General features: G+C 33.2%; 2 protein-coding genes across 3 annotated transcripts; both read left to right on the forward strand.

Moving 5' to 3' along the window:
• The first annotated feature begins 1,823 nt into the window (after nt 1–1,823).
• On the forward strand, nt 1,824–7,654 carry LOC112287842 (protein KINESIN LIGHT CHAIN-RELATED 1). 2 transcript variants are annotated; one of them, XM_090253506.1, is made up of 7 exons: nt 1,904–2,037; nt 2,362–2,540; nt 3,775–5,201; nt 5,328–5,525; nt 5,965–6,334; nt 6,462–6,777; nt 7,105–7,654. In XM_090253506.1, the coding sequence occupies exons 3-7, from the start codon at nt 4,005–4,007 to the stop codon at nt 7,301–7,303; spliced, it is 2,280 nt and encodes a 759-aa protein (XP_090109632.1). In that variant the 5' UTR covers nt 1,904–2,037; nt 2,362–2,540; nt 3,775–4,004; the 3' UTR covers nt 7,304–7,654. The 2 variants fall into 2 exon arrangements, with proteins under 2 accessions (XP_024387135.1, XP_090109632.1); XM_024531367.3 differs by lacking the exon at nt 2,362–2,540 and having other exon boundaries at nt 1,824–2,037.
• Nucleotides 7,655–9,106: 1,452 nt separating this feature from the next.
• LOC112291610 (uncharacterized protein At2g24330) lies at nt 9,107–12,059 on the forward strand. Its single transcript, XM_024539272.3, has 5 exons — nt 9,107–9,571; nt 9,937–10,081; nt 10,212–10,321; nt 10,651–11,122; nt 11,262–12,059. Exons 1-5 carry the CDS (start codon nt 9,308–9,310, stop codon nt 11,522–11,524), a joined length of 1,254 nt encoding a protein of 417 aa, XP_024395040.1. The 5' UTR covers nt 9,107–9,307; the 3' UTR covers nt 11,525–12,059.
• The last annotated feature ends 9,476 nt before the right edge of the window (nt 12,060–21,535 follow it).

A 21,535-nucleotide genomic window follows, 5' to 3' on the forward strand; every position in this document is an offset into this window, starting at 1 on the left:
GTTCGAAGGGCGTCGTGTCCCCGTTCTCACCGGGGCTACCCTCTTTCATCCATACGCTCATTCACTCGTTCACCTCGCCGTCCCCCCCCCCTTCTCTCTCTCTCTCTCTCTCTTTCTGTTCATCCTGGCTGTCTGGCTGTCTGGCTGAGTTCATATACGCTTGTGTGCTGGTGCTACTGAGCAGAGTGTCTTTGCTGATACGTGGTAAACAGAATTCATCTTCTGCTGCGTATCGTTTTCATCGGGATACGGTAATAGATACAGCTTGCTTGCTTGGGTCTGGTTATCATAAGAATGTATTACAAATAAATGATGGAGAATCGCTGGCGTAAGGGATAAACGATAGTACTCTGCAACACCTATGTATGTATGTATGTATATGTATATGTATATGTGTATGTATTGAAAACTTCTTGTTGATGGCAGGATTTCGATGGGTATACATGATTATATATATACATATATATATATATATATATATATGTGTGTGTGTGTGTATGTGTGTGTGTTGATAAGTGTGAGATTTTTTTCTAAAGATTGTACATTGATCTTATTTGTCTTATATATCTATAAGAAAACTTGGTATGATTTCAAGTTTAGAATATCACACATGATTTGTTTTCTGTGTGAAGTTTTGGTCCACAACTAACAATAGAATCAGTGAGAATAAAGAGTAATACATGTCCATTACTGCGTTTTTTTTAACAAAATTGATGTTGCCGAGGTGGAATGGACATGGTTTCTTTCTAAAATAGCAAGCTGATATTGGTTTTATTTAAATGTAGTAGAAAAAAATAAAAAATAATAAAAAATAACACTTTATTAACAATCTGATAAGATATAAATATTTGATTTCATATTCTTAATTGCCTATACTTGTAATGTTCGAACAAAATTAGAGTATTAAGATAATATTATCCCAGATGCAAGGATATATACATAGACAAGGTAACATCAAATTATTCAAAATTCTGATCAAAATCATGTGGAAAATCATAAAAGTAATATCACTAATAAATGACTACCAAAGCACTTTATAAAAAAATTGAAACTGATAATTATTATTCTGATTATGACATGACTTTATTATTATTTTAAAGATTATTCAATATCAATTATAATATTAAATTGAGATATTTTATGATGTTTTTTTTTTTTTAATGTTACAGAAATTTTCTATTATTTCCGTTCTTTTTTATTTATTTTTTTAATGTAAATGTACCACTATTGTTTTTGAATCAAACTGCATCTCCATGTTCAAATTCTTTAATTATATTTTACAATTACTGAAATAGGTATCCAACTCAAGGAGTAATGATTCTAATTTCTAGATCAATGTTTTATTTAAGCCATTAATACAAAAAATTGGGCAGTTGTCAAGAAATCTTGAGATGAAGCCAAAATATGCATTGAAACTTGGGTCAGCCCATTCCATTCAATTCAGTTGAACTAAAGTAAATCAAGAGTTTTATACAATAAATGCCACAAAAGCACAGAACGTTTTAGTGAAAAATACATGCCACAACCTGCAACTAGAAAGTATCACACCTACACATATTCAAATAAAGACATAAAACTGGGAATCAAAAATCCTAGACAATTTTTACTTTAATTATAACTTTTTGAGCGTTGTCATAAAGGGAGAAATCCACTTGCCAAGTCAGTGTGAAAAGCACTTTAAACGCAGTGCCGCTTTAGAAGGGGGATTATGACGGGAGTGATGGAGATGCGGCAGATTCTGTTTGGAATCATGCCCCTGAACGGTCCAGCCATCAACGCGGCGTCGAACCTCGCTGCACGCATCTCATGCTCAATCGCGTCACTCCGCACCCGTCGCCCACTATCTCGCGCTCCAGGCCGCGACACATATCCCACGCAAATCCACAGCGCCTCGCTGCCGCTGCTGCGTCGTCTAGGTTTCGCTACCTCTTCGTGCCAATTTTGCCGCATCTCATGGGAGCTCTGGCAATTGCTCGTCGCAAGCAGGGAAGGGGTCGATGCGTTGCGCGCCTTTCTTCCTCTTGCTGCTGGCTGCCGGTGAGTTGTTGCTCTTCACATTTGTCAGTTTAGTGGTCAGGATCTGAATTCAGCGGATGGGAAATGATCTGGGAGATTGGTTTCGCGAGGACGCTTACTGGGCTCTCTCGCATGTTTGTCCGAAGGGAGGAATGCGACCCATGTGAGAGACGTGGGTTGTTGTGAGTGAGTGAGTGAGTGCGTGAGGGAGCGGAATGCGGTGAATGTCGAAGCAACAGGGTGAGAAGATGGTTTGGATCTCTGCTTCGTTGTACTTCGTGTCCCGTCATGGTGCTGTACGCCTGATTAGCTGCTGTACAACTGATGCCGGAGTTGACCCTGTAGGTTTTCTGGTCGTCGAAATTAGGAGATAGGAGGCTTGGCGGATGGTTCCCCTCCTTGCATTGCGGCGCATTAGAATGTCGTTCAGGCGAGGCCTGTCGCTGTTGTAGCGTGGGTGCGTCATTGCTCATGTGGGCCGGGCGGTCGGTTTCAGCGTGAGAGTGCAAGGGCGCGTTTTTTCGGTACTTAATGTCTCTGGATCAAGCTGATGATTCGCTTGGTTTGTAATCATTTTAACGCCGAGGTCGAGTATGTAGGGAATTTTGGCCAGTATTCATTCAAGAGTGATGAACTTCGAAAGCTAGACACTGTTTGCTTCAAGATTCATATATCACTTTGGGTTTTGAAGCAGATAAGTGGGCATTTTTATTTACAGATTATGTAATGTTAAAGAAAGTTCCGAGGGTTTGTTTCGAGATATGTCAGGGTTTCACTTTTCTGTGTTTGAATTTTGAATGTGGTCATGGCTTCAAGCTTTTAGCGCTACGTTTAGCCGTGAGGAGATCAAAAGAAGCTTTCTTGCGTCATTTCACTCGTTAGGTAGAATGGGTAGGAAATGAAAGAGTTGAAAGAATTTTGTAAATGAGAATCGCAGCTTACGAGATGGCAGAAGTTCTAGACGCTGAGTTGAAGTTTGAATTGCCGAATGGACTTCCACAAGCGTTTTCTTCTAGCTTCATTAGAGCTTTGTTTCGTCTTGTACGATTGACAATCTCAAACATTCATGTATCTCAACACGGCAGTTACTTCTATTCCTTACGGAGGTGTGATTACACACAGTTTCCTGCGTTCGTGTAGAAATTATTGTCAGTTGTTCATCCATTCGCTCATTTCTATTTAATGGCAATACTTCTGAGTGCTGACATCCCTTCATCTCAAAAAACTATCTTTATTGGTTGAATATCTATTTAGTGTATCGTTGAACTTTCCTCGATTCTTGGTTTGACTGAGCAATTATTGGTAAGTAACTGATACTTGACTTTTTGAATTGGAGCTAAAAGTATATATCATGCATTTTTAGAGGCAACCTTAAGTACGTCGAAGTGTCTGACGGCTGTGTCCGTTTTATTGGCCGTACTCATTCGTTACAGAATTCGCTTGGAGTCTATCCACATCAGAATATAATCGAACTATATCTTTACAATCCCCAGTATGGTTTAGGAAAAAGTATTGTAGGTGGTATGAATGAAGTTGTTACTTCTGGATTCAGTGTTGGCTTTTGGGCATTTCATCCAATATCTACTTCTTTGTTACTGGTTGTGGTGTATTTATTATGTTGAGGGATGTTGGTTGTGAGATAATGAACTGCTCTGATGATTTCCGAGTTATAGATGTGCCGTACTATTATGATAGCCTCCTGACATCCTTTGTCATGTCAAGTTCTAATTGCAGTAATTTGTTGTGATTCGTGGACAGATTCCAGGGATTGTAAGAGTGTGAGATAATGTTTCTCTCATAATTAGGCGACACAATCCTAGGCATTAGAGGCTGGAAACGCTTAAAATGTGTAAGCTTGAGGCTTGAATATCAACCAGCTGTGTTCTACAGCACGACATGTCCACCACTTTTAGTAATGCAAAGCTCTATGGCTCTACTGTCTCCTGTTTTACGACCATCAAAATAACTCTCATTTGACCTACGCCAGCATGGTGATGGAGCCTTCCTTGCCAGCGGTTTTACCGGCCCGTAACGAGAATAGATTAGCGAGTTCTGCAAGGGATAGCCAACGTGCGAATCAAAGTTCTTCAAGCAAGGTACTCAAACCCAAGTCGGGTCTCATCAAGAAGTCACCAGACTTGGCCCCAAAAGCTAGTACGTTGAGCCAAACAAAAGTTGATACCGTCAAGAGATCTGTCACCAAATTACCTCATCATGCACTTGAAAAGTCTCAATCTGGTGGACCCGAGAGACCAAGAAAGAGCACTACAGAGAAGCCCAGGATTGCTACCACGGCAAATAGTAGGAACAAGGAAAAGCAAGAATTGGAGGCCCTTGTGAGGAAACTGTCAAATCCTACTCTTGGTACTAATCGTTCTCCGGTGGTGCAAGCGCATGAGAGGGGTGAAGCAAAACCTGCGACAAGGGCCAATGACAAGACTCCAGACGCCGAATCACTACCTTCACAAAGTGATACAAAAGAGCTAGCTCCTCCGCAGGAATCTGTAAGTCCAAAACTAGAAAATCCCCGCCTTAATCCTCAGGAGTCTCAAGCTACTACCCAAGAGGTCCCGACTGCACGGAAAAGCAGGAACATGATTCCCATAAGGAGGGAAAGCAGTGCAAACGTTAGTGATGCTGGAAGTGAAGATATCAGTACAAACGTACCAGAAACACCATCTAAAGTGATGCCCTTGATGACGGTAGCTGCAATTGATGCTATGATGAATGATGAATCACAGAACTCCAACATGAATTTAGGTCCTTATCTAATCAAGCTGACCAAGTTGTATTCTATAGAAGAGGACCAATCCAAAGCAGTTGAATACGGTATTAGAGCAGTTAGGTTCTACGAGAAGCAAGCTGACGATGGACAACTTAGCTTGGAATTCATTGCTGCTCTCCAGATATTGGCAGCATTGTATGCTAGGCTGGGCAACTTCGATGAGGCCATCCCCTTGCTGGAAAGATCAGTGGTCATTCCTGTTACAGGAGAAAGTGAGGATCATGCTTTGGCAAAGTTTTCTGGCTATATGCAGCTCGGAGACTCATACAACCTGCTCGGAAAGCAAAGTCCTGCATTAGATTCGTATCATCGTGCCCTTAGGGTGCAGAAGGCCATGCTTGGAGATTTGGATTCTCGAGTTGGTGAAACATGTCACTACATTGCTGAAGCTCACTTACAGGTTGGTTTATCTCATCCAGGTGGTTACAGTTGATCAATTTGGTCAAAGTAAGTTTTCTTATGGAGTGTGTCGTATGTCCATGACGAGGGCGGATTCTTAGCAGAAAGTTGTGTACCTTTCGTGCAGGCATTGGATTTCGACAAAGCCGAGGCTTTGTGTGAACATGCGCTTTCCATTCATAAAGAACATGGTGAGGAGAGCTCCTTGGAAGAAGCAGCGGATAGGCGCCTTTTGGCACTAGTCTTGAGTGCTAAGGGGAATAATGAAAAGTCGTTGGAGAATTTGACGATTGCTTTGTCGATCCTACAAGAACACAATTTGGAGGTATATTATTACACCATTAAGATGTAGAGGTGTTACGATAGAGGATTCGGTTCTTATTTGTCTGCCTAGTTTCTGGTCCTAGAAATTCTGAGAGAAGTAGCCAGGTGCGACTTGCATCTGAAGTGACCGAGCGAAGATGCCTGTTCTTGTCATGTTACCTCGTTCTGAACTGTTTTTAATTTCGATGTCAGTAGAATATTACCGTTATCCAAAATGGATGCAGGCTAATAAATTTGTCTGCTCTCTCTTTAATTTGATGAACTTACTAGCTTGTTACAGGATCAAATTTCAACCTGAAGTCATGCTAGTATATATGGTAACTCTTTTACTTATGATAATAGTGACCGTCAGGTAGCGTCTCCTTATATGTTTTGGGCGTACATTCAATCATTATATGCCAGTTATATTAATGCTGTGTTCTACCCTATTTGGAATCTAGCTCGATGCTGCAGCAGTGAATCTGAGCATTGGTGATGAACTGCTTGCGCTCGGTCGGAATGCTGAGGCAGTTAATGTATACCAGAAAGCTATTACGATGTTCAAGGCTCTCAAAGGCGACAATCACACATCAGTGGCTGGGTGTTATGTTAGTCTTGCTGAGCTTTATGTGAAGACCAACAAGTTCCGGGAGGCCAAGTCGTATTGCGAAAATGCTCTACACATCTACGGAAAGCAGGGAGTAGGTAACAATCCCAATGACACTGCAAGTGGACTGTCTGATGTGGCGGCCGTATATGAGATCATGAATGAGAAGGACACGTCCCTTGTGCTCCTCCAGCGGGCCCTTACCATCCAGGAGTGTCTTCCAGGTTAAACTCATTCTCCACCATTATATTATTGAAACAGTGAATCATGTAATTTTCACTGTGCTGTATCCTGTTTATCAATCCACTTGGTAAGCGATTTTCTTGTCTAATTTTAATAGGCTATATGCAGGTCAGCCAGCTGCAGTGGGTGGCCTTGAAGGACAAATAGGAATTCTGTACTACATGATGGAGAAATTTGAGGCCGCGTTGGACGCTTTCAAGAGAGCGGTTTGCAAGTTGCGAGATGGGGGTTTAGAAAAGACGTCTCTGTTAGGCATGCTCTTGAACCAAATGGGCATTACATGCGTCGAGCTTGGCGATATCGAGCAGGCCACCGAGTTGTTTGAAAATTCTCGGAGTATTTTAGAGGACACTTGCGGCTCCTATCATCTGGACACTTTGGATGTGTGCACTAACCTTGCTGGCACCTACGATGCACTCGGAAGGTGATGTTATGGACAGACTCACTGTTCCTGTGTCAATTTATGAACAGATGTGTCATGTGGCGAGCTCTCTTGTGGGCATTTTGAACTTCACTCGGTCATTGTATATGCAGATTAGCATGGTTTTATAATGAAATTCAAGTAAATTAATGGTTAGGATCACGATTTTGACAATGATTGTAGCTCTTGATTAGCATAAGCTTCAAGCCTACACGGCACGAAGAACTGAATCATTTTACAGCTTTCTTTCACCTTGGGTGAACTATTGAGTATGCATCTTGTACATAGATTGGTTATGTCAGGCGTTTGACGGTTCAACGTTTGATGCAGATTGGATGAGGCCACTCAGCTTTTGGAAGATATTGTACAAGCCAAGGAAGAAAAGCTAGGCACCGTTCACCCAGACGTGCATGACGATCGAGAACGGCTGCAGGAGCTGCTCAAGGATGTTGGGCGAACCTATACACCTAAATCACGCAGACTCGAAGAATTGCTCTTAACTGCTAGGAAAGAGAATCGTAAAAGGTGAAGACTCTTGAATTCAATCTGGTTTCCAACATTGCAACCTGCAATAAAGTCGAGTGATGTGTGCTCATGTTTTCAGGGAGACTTCTTCATTCTCTGCTTCATGAGAATTGAACCATGTACGATGTCAAGCGAAAGAAAGCTTCTCAACCTAGAGTAGACTAGCTCGGTTAAGACCTTTTTGTCTGATTTACAGAGTCGTAGGATTGCAAGAGGGTGATTGAGGTTTAACGAATGCATTGTATACATTTCTGTTCTTAAATTTCTGTAGATGATTTTTTCATTCTTCGTATATTTTTTGTACCTCGGAATTTTTTAAATATTCTGTCCCCGTCATGAAAATCGTTTTTTTTAATACCTTTCTGGTTCGGCAACGTGAAGGAATTGTACTGCAGTACCTTTGCATGTTGTACCCTCAGATGTGGAGAGTTTACTAGCCGTTCTTCATCTGTCAGTTCTTGACACATAAGCAGGCATCCGAATAGATGAGGCCATTAGTATGGCTATGAAAATGACTTTGTTACCTTCTCCTATGTATTTATCCTCTTTTTTTTTTCTTTTTTGTTTTTTTCCCTTCCCCTTTGAAGATGGACTTATTCCACACCATCTAAACTTGCACGCCTTTGTAATGAACTTTGTTTTTCCCTTGTATTATTTTTTGTTCATCTTGTACAGTAGTTTTGTGCAGTACTTCAACACTAATCAATGACGTGTGCGGTTTTTTCACACCAATATCATGTCCTTAAGACTTGTGGACCCTTGTGTACATTCCTGGACACCCATTTCATCACCGACAAGGCTGGAAAAATGTTCGACTATTCACTATTTATGAACATAAGAGCTTTCAATTTTCAGGACATAAGAGTAGTAAAGTGTCCTTCAAATGCAGCAGAATCACTGTCCAACGGACAATTAACTGGAAAGTGAGTGTAATGTAACGTTTAGCATTTGTCTCGGCGATCTGCAGGCGAGCTATTATACTGGTTCTTTCACTTCCTCTGACAAAACATAGAAGTCTGCACTCCATTTCCTAAGTTCCAAAACACTTTTTGGTGCAGCTCATTTGTATTCCAACCACAACTACAGTCTCACTACGTGGGTGTTGGCATCTTACGCAGCTATCTTACAACAGTGCTGGTGCCGCGTCTCCTCAAGTAGGAATAGAACTAGTGTGTCAACAACAGTCACTACGCTACACACAGCTGTCACTAACTATTTTCTCACCCAAATTAACCAATCCTCAAAACCTCATTCGTATTTTTGATATGGAAAGAATGGCTAAAATGAGTCCTCAGTTTTGTATAAAGTTTTTTTTTTGAAGAAGAAATAAAAAAAAAAAAAAAAAAAAAAAAAAAAACAGACATAATGCTTTATGTTAGTACAGTGACTAAATGACAAGTTATCACAAATGATGTGGATGTATTCCTTTTTCAGCAAGCTACAACTGATGATTTGGCGTGTAGCATATGGCACGGTCTTGCAGGGTACAAAGGGGGAGAACACATTTTCTTCCCACAGAATACGCACATTGGGTTTTCATCGTCGTGCCACGGTGAGAAAGAATCACCGCCAAGACGCGTGCGGAGTCGGCAAAAAGAGCTCCAGAACTTCTGCTTCCACGTACTCAACAGCCTGATGCGTGTGACCATCTTACCCGTCAGCACAATCCACCTGGATCCACCCCCAGTGTGGGTGCGTGTCGATCGATTCCCGAGCTTGACGAATTCCTTCCATTCAATGCATCGCTGTCATTCAAACCATTGTCATCAAATGTGGAGTTCGCCCACCCTGAGCCGGCCGTTGAATCGTTGCGTTTTGAATCAGGGTGTGGAGGCCCCCTTCCGGGCCCCAGATGTGCCGTTGCTCGTGAGGAGGATCTGTGGGACGAGCGTTGGAGTTTAGGTTACGAAAGCTCGGAACAGAGTTCAGGAATATTCACAATTTTCTGGGATTTTGCCCATCTTTTGGTGAAGAATTTTGAGGTGTTTGGGGATTGTGGGTTGTTGAGATGAAGGAGGGTGAGGAGGAGATGGTGGCTCCAACTGCCCCTGCGCCAGCGCCATCGGCAGATCGGAAAACGCAGAGAGGGATGGGGAGTAGGATTTGGGGCCTCATGGGGTCGCTGTTCTCAAGGGGGAATAAAAATGATTTCGAGAAGAAGTTGCAGCACTTGTCTAAGGAGGAGGTTACTGTCCATACTCGCTTGAAGCGGCGGACGCAGAGATGGCGGAAGCTTGCCAGAGTGATGATCATCTACTCTGTCATTGGTGAGGTAAGGCTTTGCCCCGTTTTGGGGGCTTTGAGATCGTCATTTAAGCTCGAATTGACATCTTCATGTGTCTGTGGAGGAACGTCTTTGCTGTTTTTTCTAAATAATTTTCGAGTGAAGTATTCAAGTTGATTCGTCGCGTGCCTTCTCAGGTTCATGAAGTCATGAACGTGTTAAGTGGTGGCATTCCTATTTTCTAATTTTGTGTAGATTCTAAGTGCTCCCTGAATTAGCTCACTTCATTAGCGAAGATTTTTAGTTTCCCATTTCTTTTCATTTCTCAATTGCGAGCTACTTCATCACAATGTTAGGGTGGAACAGTGGCTGCATATGTTGCGAAGTGCTGACTGTTGTAATTCTGCTGTCAGGCTCTAGCGTTGGGGTTCGCGATCCTGTCAAACAGGACTGCTGATCTGCCGTGGAATGTTCGCGCTATTCGAGCCCTCCCAGTTTTTGCTTCGCCCGTCATCGTTGCTCTACTATATTCCACCTGCGCAGGATATCACCGGATGAGTAATACTCTGTCCTCTTGGCAATTTTCAATCCTCAATTAGGTCCTTCAACTTTGTATTAAACTAAGTTCATCTTACCTCTTGCCTTGAATGGTCAACCTGAAGTAGACTTTTGATGGAGCTTGTAACAGTGGAGCGGAAGGATAACGACCGACTTGAGCGATTGAAGGCGGAACGCCAAGAAAAGATAAATGAGTTGAAAGAAAGGACTAACTATTACATCACACAGCAACTCATCCAGGTGATTGCATTCCTCAAACACACAGCTGGCGGTGAACCTTATTTCTGAAACCGACATCCAAGTCTGGGTCTATGTGTCCTTGCTATGTGCAGTGTACTTTTCCGCCTCACAGATAAAGTAATCAGTAGGTAGAATAACGATGTTCTGTTAACTTATCCAATTTTTTTGCAAGCAAGGTTTGATATTCTAGAGGGACCACGTGTTCCGTTATTGGTGTGAATTTATGCTATGTTTTACTGAATTCAGGGTTTTACATGGTTGTTCTGTTGCTCCGGAAGCACGTTAGCTTTCTTTTAATTGTCACTAACTAGTCCAGTGTGGGCGAACAGCAATATGACCCTGATCCAGCTTCAAAAGCAGCAGCAGCAAGTATCCTTGCATCCAAATTAGGTGCCGAGTCTGGCCTCAAGCTAGCTTTGGCTGCAGGTCTTACCAGCACCGAGGATTTAGATGCTCAAAGGAAGAGTCAAGGGGCCCCTAATCAACAGGGTAATAGATTGGATGGAGAGGTTATGCATCCCACAGGATTGCGGAATCGAAGGTCTCAACACCGTAGCCAGGTTGCTGGACCAGATGCTTCTCAAGGAATGTCTCAAATGGAGGCGTTTTCTCGGGAGAATAATATACCAGGGGATATGGGACGCGCCTCTGAGGTGTGGGAGGAGCAAGGAATGGATGTGAGGGGACCTCCTCGCAATCCTTCCAATGGAGGCTGGATCGCAAGGTTGGCTGCAATGCTTGTTGGCGAAGACCCCACTCAATGTTATGCGCTCATCTGCAAACGGTGCCACGCACACAATGGTGAGTCGACTCTTCCTTTTTGAGTTATCGATGAACATTATGCATATAAAAAAACTACTCAAGTGAAATGGGAAGTAAACAAATTCTTGTAGTTATTTTGCAGATGCATGTCGCTGATTGACATCCTTTAATGTTCCAGGTCTTGCTAAGAAAGAGGACTATAAGTATATCCAGTACTATTGCCCACACTGCCAGACATTGAACGGTATGCGATCGCCTGGAGATGGACTTTCACTTACCGACGAACCAGCCGAAACATCTCCCAAACCGGAGGAAACAAAAGCCACGTCAACTGTCGATGGCGAAAGGCCAGATATCTCCGACAGTGCAGCACCTGCCCTCATATCGCAGATCATTTCTGGTGAGCTGGATCAATCTCACAGTTCAAATGAAAGCAGCTAGACCCAAGGACTTTTTAGATTTCCGTACAGTAAGTAAAGAGTTTCACTTGCGAAGTTTGCAGGCTAGGTGTTTGATGTAAATTTAGCCATGATGCTTCCAAGTCGATTAGGCATGTCTTATGCCACCTGCATTTGAGCCGAGACTCGAATGTTTAGACTAGGTTAGTCCATGTGTGTTGTGATAGGGATCTGGTCTTAAATCCATCCTTGAGAGACAGTAAATGCATCGAGGTACAGCTGTGACTAAGCCTTGCTCAAATCCTAGTAAGATCCGTCTAGTGCTCTGAACACACATCGCTGCCCATTTCATCCTGTGACCCAAGGAGTTTTTAGATTTCAACAATCCTAGAGAAGGTCCGTTTCACAACCTAGATTCTGCTCACGAACATGTGCAGCAGAGGTTGCGAGTATTGGAAGGCACCCTGTGGGCTTGAATTCTTATCTTGCAAACGTAGTAGTAAAATGCCCAGTATGGTATTCAACCGGTGTATCACACTGTGGACGACTTATAAGCGTGTAAGCAGTGTATCATGTCATTTCTGGTTGTTGGTGCCCCTGTTGTATATCGACCGTATACTTCTGTTTGTGCTTTGAAGAACAACATTACCTTGTACTGTTGGTCCGTTAAAGAATAATTGCAGTGGTCAGATAATTATCTAGATGTACATTAGAATGGTTTACATGGTTGCTTATACAACTATTAGTGTAGGGTGTTGCTAATGCTACTGCAATTTTTTCTTATATCTTTTAACTATTTTTTATTGAGATTAATTTACTTTTGACATGGATTTGGAAAGAGAAATAAAAAGAAAAAATATATTAAAAATATTAATAGAACTTTTTATTTGAATAAAAAGATTTAAAGAAATATATTGAGTGGTTGTAGCTCAACTAATTGTAGAAGCACTAGAAGTACCTTATTTATTTATATATATATATATATATATATATGCAAGATTTTTTAATTTTCTATCTTAATTACTTTATTTTGATTTTATTGTTGACAAACTTAGATAAACTTGTAACCATGGAGATATTCACAAGTGTGTTAGATTTCTTTTGAAAGGTATTGTTGAACTAACTTAAGGTAAATATTCTTTCCTTTCTATTGTATTGACTTTGTATAATAAATGATGATGAAGACAAAGAGCATAAATCTCAAAATCATTCTTTGAAGCACTCAATTTGCATGAATATGCTAAAAGATTGTTTACATACATGTGTAATTCTTATTAGACATTACATGATTATTTATATGAATGGTTAAAGTTGCATTATTAATTGACAACTGGTAACCACCACATTAGTTGGAAGTCATATAGTTATTATCACCTACCAAATTATCATGCGGCCTAATAAGACAAGTGTCTAGATTTCAATTGGACATCATTGGCTAAGCTAGTTTTTAGTGTGTTCGCACTAGAAAGTCCATGTCAATAGATCACAAACTTATAGTAAAAGAATTAAAATTCAAGGCTTATTTAAGGTAATTAGTTCTTTTGAATCCTCGATGGTTGGATAGTGAGCTCATATGTATTTCAAATCAATATACTTCTATTCTATAGCAATATATACCTTATTTTTTTTGACAAACTATTAGAATTGGATTTATTAGTTTAAACTTCCTACTTTGCTTCACCTTTATATTCACTATCTATAAATTTTTTATTATTGTGAGGCTTATTGACAACAATAAATAATAAGCCAATATTAACATCATGCCACATTAGTGTTTCAAAAATGCAAAGTATTTGTAACTTAAACTTCAATGGTTTGATATATTAATGATTACAAGTTATATATATATATATATATATATATATATATATATATATATATATATATATATATATATATATATATACATATACATATACAAAAATACAAAAGTAGATACAATTCAATATACAAATAATACAAATAAATTACATGGATTTTATTATAAAATTCTTTGAAATATAAAATGTAAAAGAAAATAATAATATGTATAATATTCTAAGAATTTTTCTAAGTTTATAGTATTTCTACTTATTTTATATAATTTATGTTTTTTATCATTATTTTTAAATATTAAATATTATAATATTATACAAGTATATATCTATAATATAATATCATTTGAATAAATAATTCTAATATATTTTAGAAAACATATTGAGATAGAATTACATTAAATGGAATTTATTAAATCTAAAGTCTAATAGATATATATATATATATATATATTTATATATATATAGATATATATTTTACATTATACAATAATTAGATTTAAGTTTTATTACTTATTATTGCAAAAATATATTTTTCTACAAGTGTTATTACTAAAATTAAAAAGAATAATTTTATAATAATAATAAAATGTTATTAGAATAAAACCTAATTGCCTCTTATGGTTTTATATTATCAGTTTGTTTTAATAACATAATTTGTAAGTATTTTTGTCATTTAGTTTTTATTAAATGCACGATTAATACTATCATTAGTCTTATAATATATTTTTTTATGCTCCAACTTTGATTCAAGATCTTTTAATTGCTTGTCTTTAGTAAGAACCTTTCTATTACATTTTTATCTTTTTCTTATGAAAATTAGACATGTTATTTGATAACAAAAATCTATTACTGTACTTGAGAAAAAAAATCTATTAATGTACTTGAATAAAATTCATAAAAAAAAGTAGTAGCAACTAAAGTAGCAAACTTAATATCTCAAAGATGCAATTGCTTTGGTTTTAATAGATTTTTTAATTTAATTTTATTGATTATATGTTATATATCCTTTCTTATCCAAAATAAGAATATCTAAACCAAGCATCTAATAAATCTTATTGTTTAAAAGACAATATGTAATATAACATACAAATGTTGACAAATATATGCTCTAACGTGCTTCGCAATAATTTAAGAGATGTACTGACATGAATTACTTAAGATTCTAGTATAAATAGTGATTAGATTAGAAGTACCTTGTAGGTAGTGACGCCATTGTTGGAATTAATCTACAACAATAAAAAGTTCTTTGTCTTGAAGCTTGTGATTAATTTGAATTGCTAAGAAATTTTATTAAATGAAAAGAAATAGAATGAAGTCTATTATTTCCATCCATTTGAAATACAATTTTATTGAATATAAAGTTTCATGCATTTGTTTTCATAAAAATTTCTTTGAAAAATCTAAACAATATAAAATAGAAGTTAAAAAATATTTTTTTAATATATATATATATATATAAATGTATTTCTTCTATATCCTTATTCTATTCTGATGTGTCCTTGGAAGTTAGTTGTGTAAAACGAATAGCACATTGAGAGAAGTTCTTAATGAATATTCAATAATAATGTGTAAATCTCAAAAAGAATTAAACAACACATATTGTTCTTGGAGTTATTCAATCTATAATAGTCTATAAATTTTTAGACTTATTTTAGAAACCACTCTTTGAAATAATATATTCCAAAAATTATATTTGAGTTGTGTAAAATTCATATTTATTTAACTTGATAAACAATCTTGTATCTCTGAGTTTTTGTAATATGATGTTTAATATACTTGTTTTGAATACAAGTTTTGCAAGATTAAGTTTTTTAATATGATATTTTATCTATTATTTTACAACCAGAAAATCTAATATAATTTTAAAAAATCAGAAAAAATATTTAAATTATTCAACCCACAAATATTATATGAAGGAGATAGATTTGTACATCAAATAAATAAAAGAAGAAGGATAAAGATTTTAAAAGCATTAGAATTGGTAGGAAAAAAAATTCTTTGTGAAATCAATATTGGTCTTGAAAATGCTTGCATTATAGAGATTCTCTTGGCATATATTTGAGATTGTACTAATATGCACTTAGAAACTTGTAGTGTGATTGTTTGTAAGATGTAAAGGTAAAGATTATTTTTATATGGCTGCTCATTCATATGCTGATTTATAGATCTTGTTTAATTCGTCTCTACATTCTCTATTTGTAAAAATTGTTCAACCAAAATCAAATTAGTAATAAAGTATTAATTTTGGGATAAAAGTGAAGGCTTATTATTATTGGGATGCAAGTTGCTACATTATACATTAACAACATAGATACAGATTGTATCAGAGTTGAGATTTTAAAAATAATAGATAAAGGTTGGATCTTATATTTAGATCAAGTAGTTAAAATACAAGCAACAAAGTTAAAAACTCATTTTTTTTACAACTCATTTTCTTTATCAAGCATCTAAATCTATATAATTTAGATCTTTTTATAAATTGCATGCTATTATATGTCTCTTCTGGTAGTTTCTTTAAATAGACTATATTTTTCTTATCAAAAATATTACACATACCCATATTCTTGATCTTATTTCTTTCTTCTTACTTATATACAACTATATTGTATTTTGACGAAAAATAATTAAACTTAAAATTTTAATTTTTTGACACAATCATTTCAATTTATTTATTAAAAGGACACAGATAGAAAATTTACCAATATTTCTTTTGATTTTAAATATATATATATATATATATATATATATATATATATATGTAGAATATAAAATTTCTCAATTCTTTAAAAAAAATTACCTGATACTTCTTTAAAATACTTCATTTATTTTGTTCACCTTTTAAAAAATTTACATTAGAAAATATACTATTAAATAAATCTTTTTATTTTCTTTAAAGTTTTGAAGTAAAATCCTAAGATAATTTGATTTACTTGTATTAGCATCAACAAAATAATTCATTTTTTAATTGTAATTCTATATTGATAAATTTGTATAAAAAATATTATTAAATTTTTAATATCTCTAATAATAAGAATTATAAAAATTAGAATATATTAAAAATATATTAATACATGTAAAATAAGATAGTAAAATAAATAGAAGAAAATATTTCAAAAATCAAAAATTGTATGTATCTATATATATATATATATATATATATATATGTTTGTTTTTTTTGTCATAATATTATTATTTATAAAAATAATTTTGAATTAAAAATGTAATTATGTACTTTTAGAAGATGTAATACTAATTGAATAATATTTGGTATTTCATCATATAATATAATTCCAAAAAAATATTATAATCCTTTTGGATTTGCAATTGTTGTAGTTATGTGTTGTCTTTTGTCCACTAGATTAAAGACACAACATAATAGGCTTGTCCACTATTTAAGATAGCCTTGATAGAGGTTCTATGAGAGGCTTGTTCTCTATTTAAGACTTTTTATCCCTCTCTTGGCAAAAGGAGCAAAGTTGCTATTCTTGTAACATAAAAGATATTTTTTTCAAGGAGTGATTAGAACGTTCTATAAACAACTTTTAAGAAGTTTTTAAACTCTAGTTTGTAATTTAAGAAATATTTGAATAAACTTATATTAATTAAATCTTCATAATACAACCTTAGTGTAAATGTTTCTATGCTTATATGTAATCTTATGTTTTTTCTTTTAACTATAATATAATTTCTATAAATATATTATTAAACTATATTATTAAACTATATTATTGATATTTCTTATTTTTATAGATGTTCTATTAAATTGCTTATAGCCAAATATTAATATCAACATTATTCTTTTTAAATTTAGAATTTGTGAAATGTCTTGGATTTTCACACTTAATTAATAAAAAACACCCTTTTAATAATTTCTCTCAAAAAGATAAAATATAAAAATAAAAAGACTTATTAATTAATTTTTGTTTATAATTTCTTAAATAAATTTTTGACATCTTTTTTATGTTGTGTCCAAAAAAATTGGATTATTATTTTTCAATGAACCATATATCACACGAAATTTTATAATTTGAGATAAAATAGGTTTTTCTTCTTTGATAGAAAAATCAACACACACACAATAATACTGTCAACAATTACTTTCTATATTTTTCTATATGAATGATTTTTTTTTTTCTGAAATTAAATAATAAACACTTTTTCCAGATCATTAAAAACAATTTCTAATTAATAATTAATAATTAAAAATGCTTTGATTCAAATATCCTTCAAATTGATTATAAAATTCATGTGCTCATCAGCTCAGAAGAAAAAAATTATTGTTTTTTTGAATAATTTTTAAATTTCTATTATTGTATAAAATAATTTAAAACATTATACATATAGATAATTGGCACTAATTCAAAAATATTTTAAATAAAATATATGGAATTTTAATATATAATGAACAAAGAATTATTATTTGTTGTAGATATATTTTTTTTAAATTATACCCGTTTCTAATTACATTTTCAAACCTTTAATAAAAAATTTCATAATTAATTATTATAAATTTTTACTTTTCTTAATCAATTCATTTATTTTTCTAACCAACTATTTTGAATCTCTGCAATAACTTTCTACCACAGTTAAATAATTAAAAATGTTATTTTTCTAAACGATTTTATGTATTTTTTTACTTTTATTTTATAATAATTGGTTCCATTTTCTTTTGGTTAATATTAGTACTACAATTATCTCTTTGGATGTTTTCCATTTTTACATTTTGTTTAATTTAAATTTATTTTTTTTCAATTTTAATTTTTTTGGATTTTTATTACCTAAATTAATTACTTTTTTCTTTTTAATGGAATTTTTGAATATATACATATATAAAGTTCATTGATACATTCAAAATTTAATTTTTTTTTGAAATTTTGATTTATATATTAAATTTTATCTCTAAAATTAAATACTTTTAACAAGTTGCTTATTTTTTTTCACATTATTTCAAATATTTCAAGTATTCCTATCTGTGCTAATTCTTATCTATATAATGGTTGAAGAATTTTTTTCTCACTAGATTGAAACTTTTATTTATGCATATATCCATCTCTAGAAGAAATTTTATTTATATATTTGCACACATGTTCAATAAGATGATATTACTCAATTGTTTGATCAATTATAGTTGTATATTTTAACATACCCATATTTCTTGAAATTTTGAAACTAACACAGTTGTCTAGCTGTATTAAAATTTTGTATTTTTTCACAAACTTTGATCTTATTTTTTATAAATTTAAATTGAAAAAGAAGAAGAAGAAGAAGTAGAAGAAGAAGAAGAAGAAGCACAGACCAAAAATTTGCATCACGCAATGTATGGTTAAAATTTTTAAAATCCCTATCTTCCAATGTCACAAATCCAACCTGGTTAAGAACGTAATTTTCACCAATCCATAACATAAAATCCAAAATTAAGACTGTTTCAAAGACTAATACTCCAACAAGATTATTATAATTCCATTCTTAAAAGAAATAGTAAAAAAGTAAAAAAATAGTCAGATACAAAAAATAAATAAATAATAATTTGTAAATAATAATAAGATCTTACAAAATTAGACCCCAATATACTAGCATTTAAAAATCCTAATTACATTTTATTAGTAACTTCAACAAGCTTATGTTAGTGGTGCAATTTATGATCATCTTGTGCTACATGAACTACAATCTTTGTTCATTGCAAAGTTTTTGTAGATATAAGTCTTTGAATCTAAGATTTTACATATTTGATTCAAAGTAGTCTAGGAATGTCAACCAATATAGAAGTGTTAGAGATGTTGTATTTTGAAATTTAATTTGATTATATTACTAAAAATCCAAGGACTTGATTTCTTCTATTTCAAATCAATCTTTAATAGTTTGCATCTCTATATTTTGTATCCAACTTCAAAGATAAAACATAATACAAGATCCCAATTTGTTTTCATCTTTTTAAAAAATATACAATGTTGCTCAACAATCTTGAAAATACGACCTTATTTTACGTAATAAATGTAAGAGGTTTATGCTACACTTACAACTTCATTTCTATTTTTTTTTTCTACTCCTACTTTGTAAGATTTTTTTTTTTTTTTTTTTTTTTTTTTTTAGAACTCTTAACAATACTCAATTGCCAAATTGTAGTAAAACTTGTGGTTTACAACTTTTTTACAAAAGAGTTTTTTTAAAAACTAATACAATCATTAAAAACAAAAAAATGGTACTAAAGTCCCTGATATCATAATTTCATGATAGATTAGAAGTAATTTGCACAATGACTTATAAAATTTCTAATGAAAGCGAACATCTAAAACATTACAAACATTGTAAAATTAGAAATCTAAATAATATATACTAAATCAATTACGATTCATGTAAATTCCTAAAAGCATCTATAAATTAACACATTGTGGTTTTTGTATCTTATTGTCTAAGTCCTAACTTCTTGTAAAAGAAAATAAAACATATATATATATATATATATATATATATAGAATCTTTGGAATCTTTTTAAACTTGGCTACCAATAAAGATTGATGTATATGTAACATCTTGTTTGCTAGAGTTTACCTTTTGAAGCAACTTTATATTCATGCATTTTAGGATGTTTGAAACGAATCTAGATCAGTAAGTTGAGTACATTAATGGATCAACAGAAGAAAGAATACTTATGAACTTACAAAAGAAATAAAGAAAAACAATGTAAGAGGTTAGAATACATAATCAATGCCAATAATTATATACATATATGTATATATATATATATATATATTAGTGGCATTAGTGGTTGCTACCAAGAAGTTTGTAATAAGACTTGTGAATTTACTATAGAGGAAAAAGAAAAAGAATAATGTAGAAGAAAACACAAAGTGTAAAGTAGAAATATGATATCTTTTCAATGGAAATATGATAAACTTTATATAGGTATATATGACTGCGTGTATTTAAAAATAAATAAATAAATAATGTTGAAGACACTTTTGTCACTTTAAATGTCTCCATGTTAATGTTCACTTTATATTTTAGAAAGATCGTTCGAAAACAAAATTGATTTGCACGTGCAAAACTTTGGTGAGATGTGTGGTTTCAAGTTCAATTTTATAAGAGCTTTATTTAAGCCATATATAACCTATTAGCTAATAAAAAGTTCCTAAAACATTCTTGAGATTTAATGTTTGTTCCAGATTATTTTTTATACATGTGTATGCATGTATATACACATACTACTACTATTATTATTATTAATATTTATTAATATTTTTATTAATATTTATTTATTTATTTATTTCAATTTTATTTGATCTTTTTTAAATGGTAAAGTTTATATACTAAAATATATAAAAATAAATATTCTAGATTATAGAATTCTAAGAAAATTTTGATTAATAAAGAAGTTCTCTTTTTATATTTGAAGATAAAAGTTTCCAATTTTATAATTTATAATTTAAATTTAATAGAATAAAATCAAGTATTGAATTAATCTCTTATTTTAATTTTTTTATTTTATATATATATATATATGAAAAAATATATCTTTTTAATCAAATTCTTATTTTAAAACGAGAGCTTTTAGAAAATAAGCAGATTTTATTTTTAGTTATAATAGATCCAAAAAAGTAATTTTATTTTTATAATATAGTTTACTATTTCTAAAAACACTTTGATGAATTTAATCAATAAAAAAATTGATATATGAATATAAATCTATATAAGAGTAAAAAATTCTAAAAATACACAAAAATTGTAATTTAGAAAAAACAAAAAACAAACGATTTAATTACCCAAAAGAATTATTACACATTCAACTACATGAATGAAGTGGCTTCTATACTTTGCAAATAATATAATCTTTATATTTATTATTTTTTAATATATTATTAAGAATTTTCTTAAAATAGCAATGATTTTTTAGATTGTTATAGATTTCTTTTATTTTATTTTGTTTTAATGAAAAGGTATTGGTGGCATTCATGTCCTTATTAAATCTTATTGTGTTTTAATGGCGCATTCTAAAGTATATATAGTATAATTCGCAACCCCTCTCCATTATTATTCTTATTAATAGCTTCATTATTATTTCCCTCTTTCCTATTATCAGATGCAATTTTGCTGAGAACTATACCCTTGTGCTCTAAAAGTTCCACATTTGCAATTTAGACTACAAAACCTACACATACAAATGACACATACTAAGAATGAATCCAAGTCTTTTAATTCCAAATTTATTACACTATTTCAAATAATTTTAACCCTCCACC

Source organism: Physcomitrium patens, chromosome 1 (genome assembly GCF_059467195.1).
Source record: "Physcomitrium patens ecotype Gransden chromosome 1, ASM5946719v1, whole genome shotgun sequence".
NCBI lineage: Eukaryota > Viridiplantae > Streptophyta > Bryopsida > Funariales > Funariaceae > Physcomitrium > Physcomitrium patens.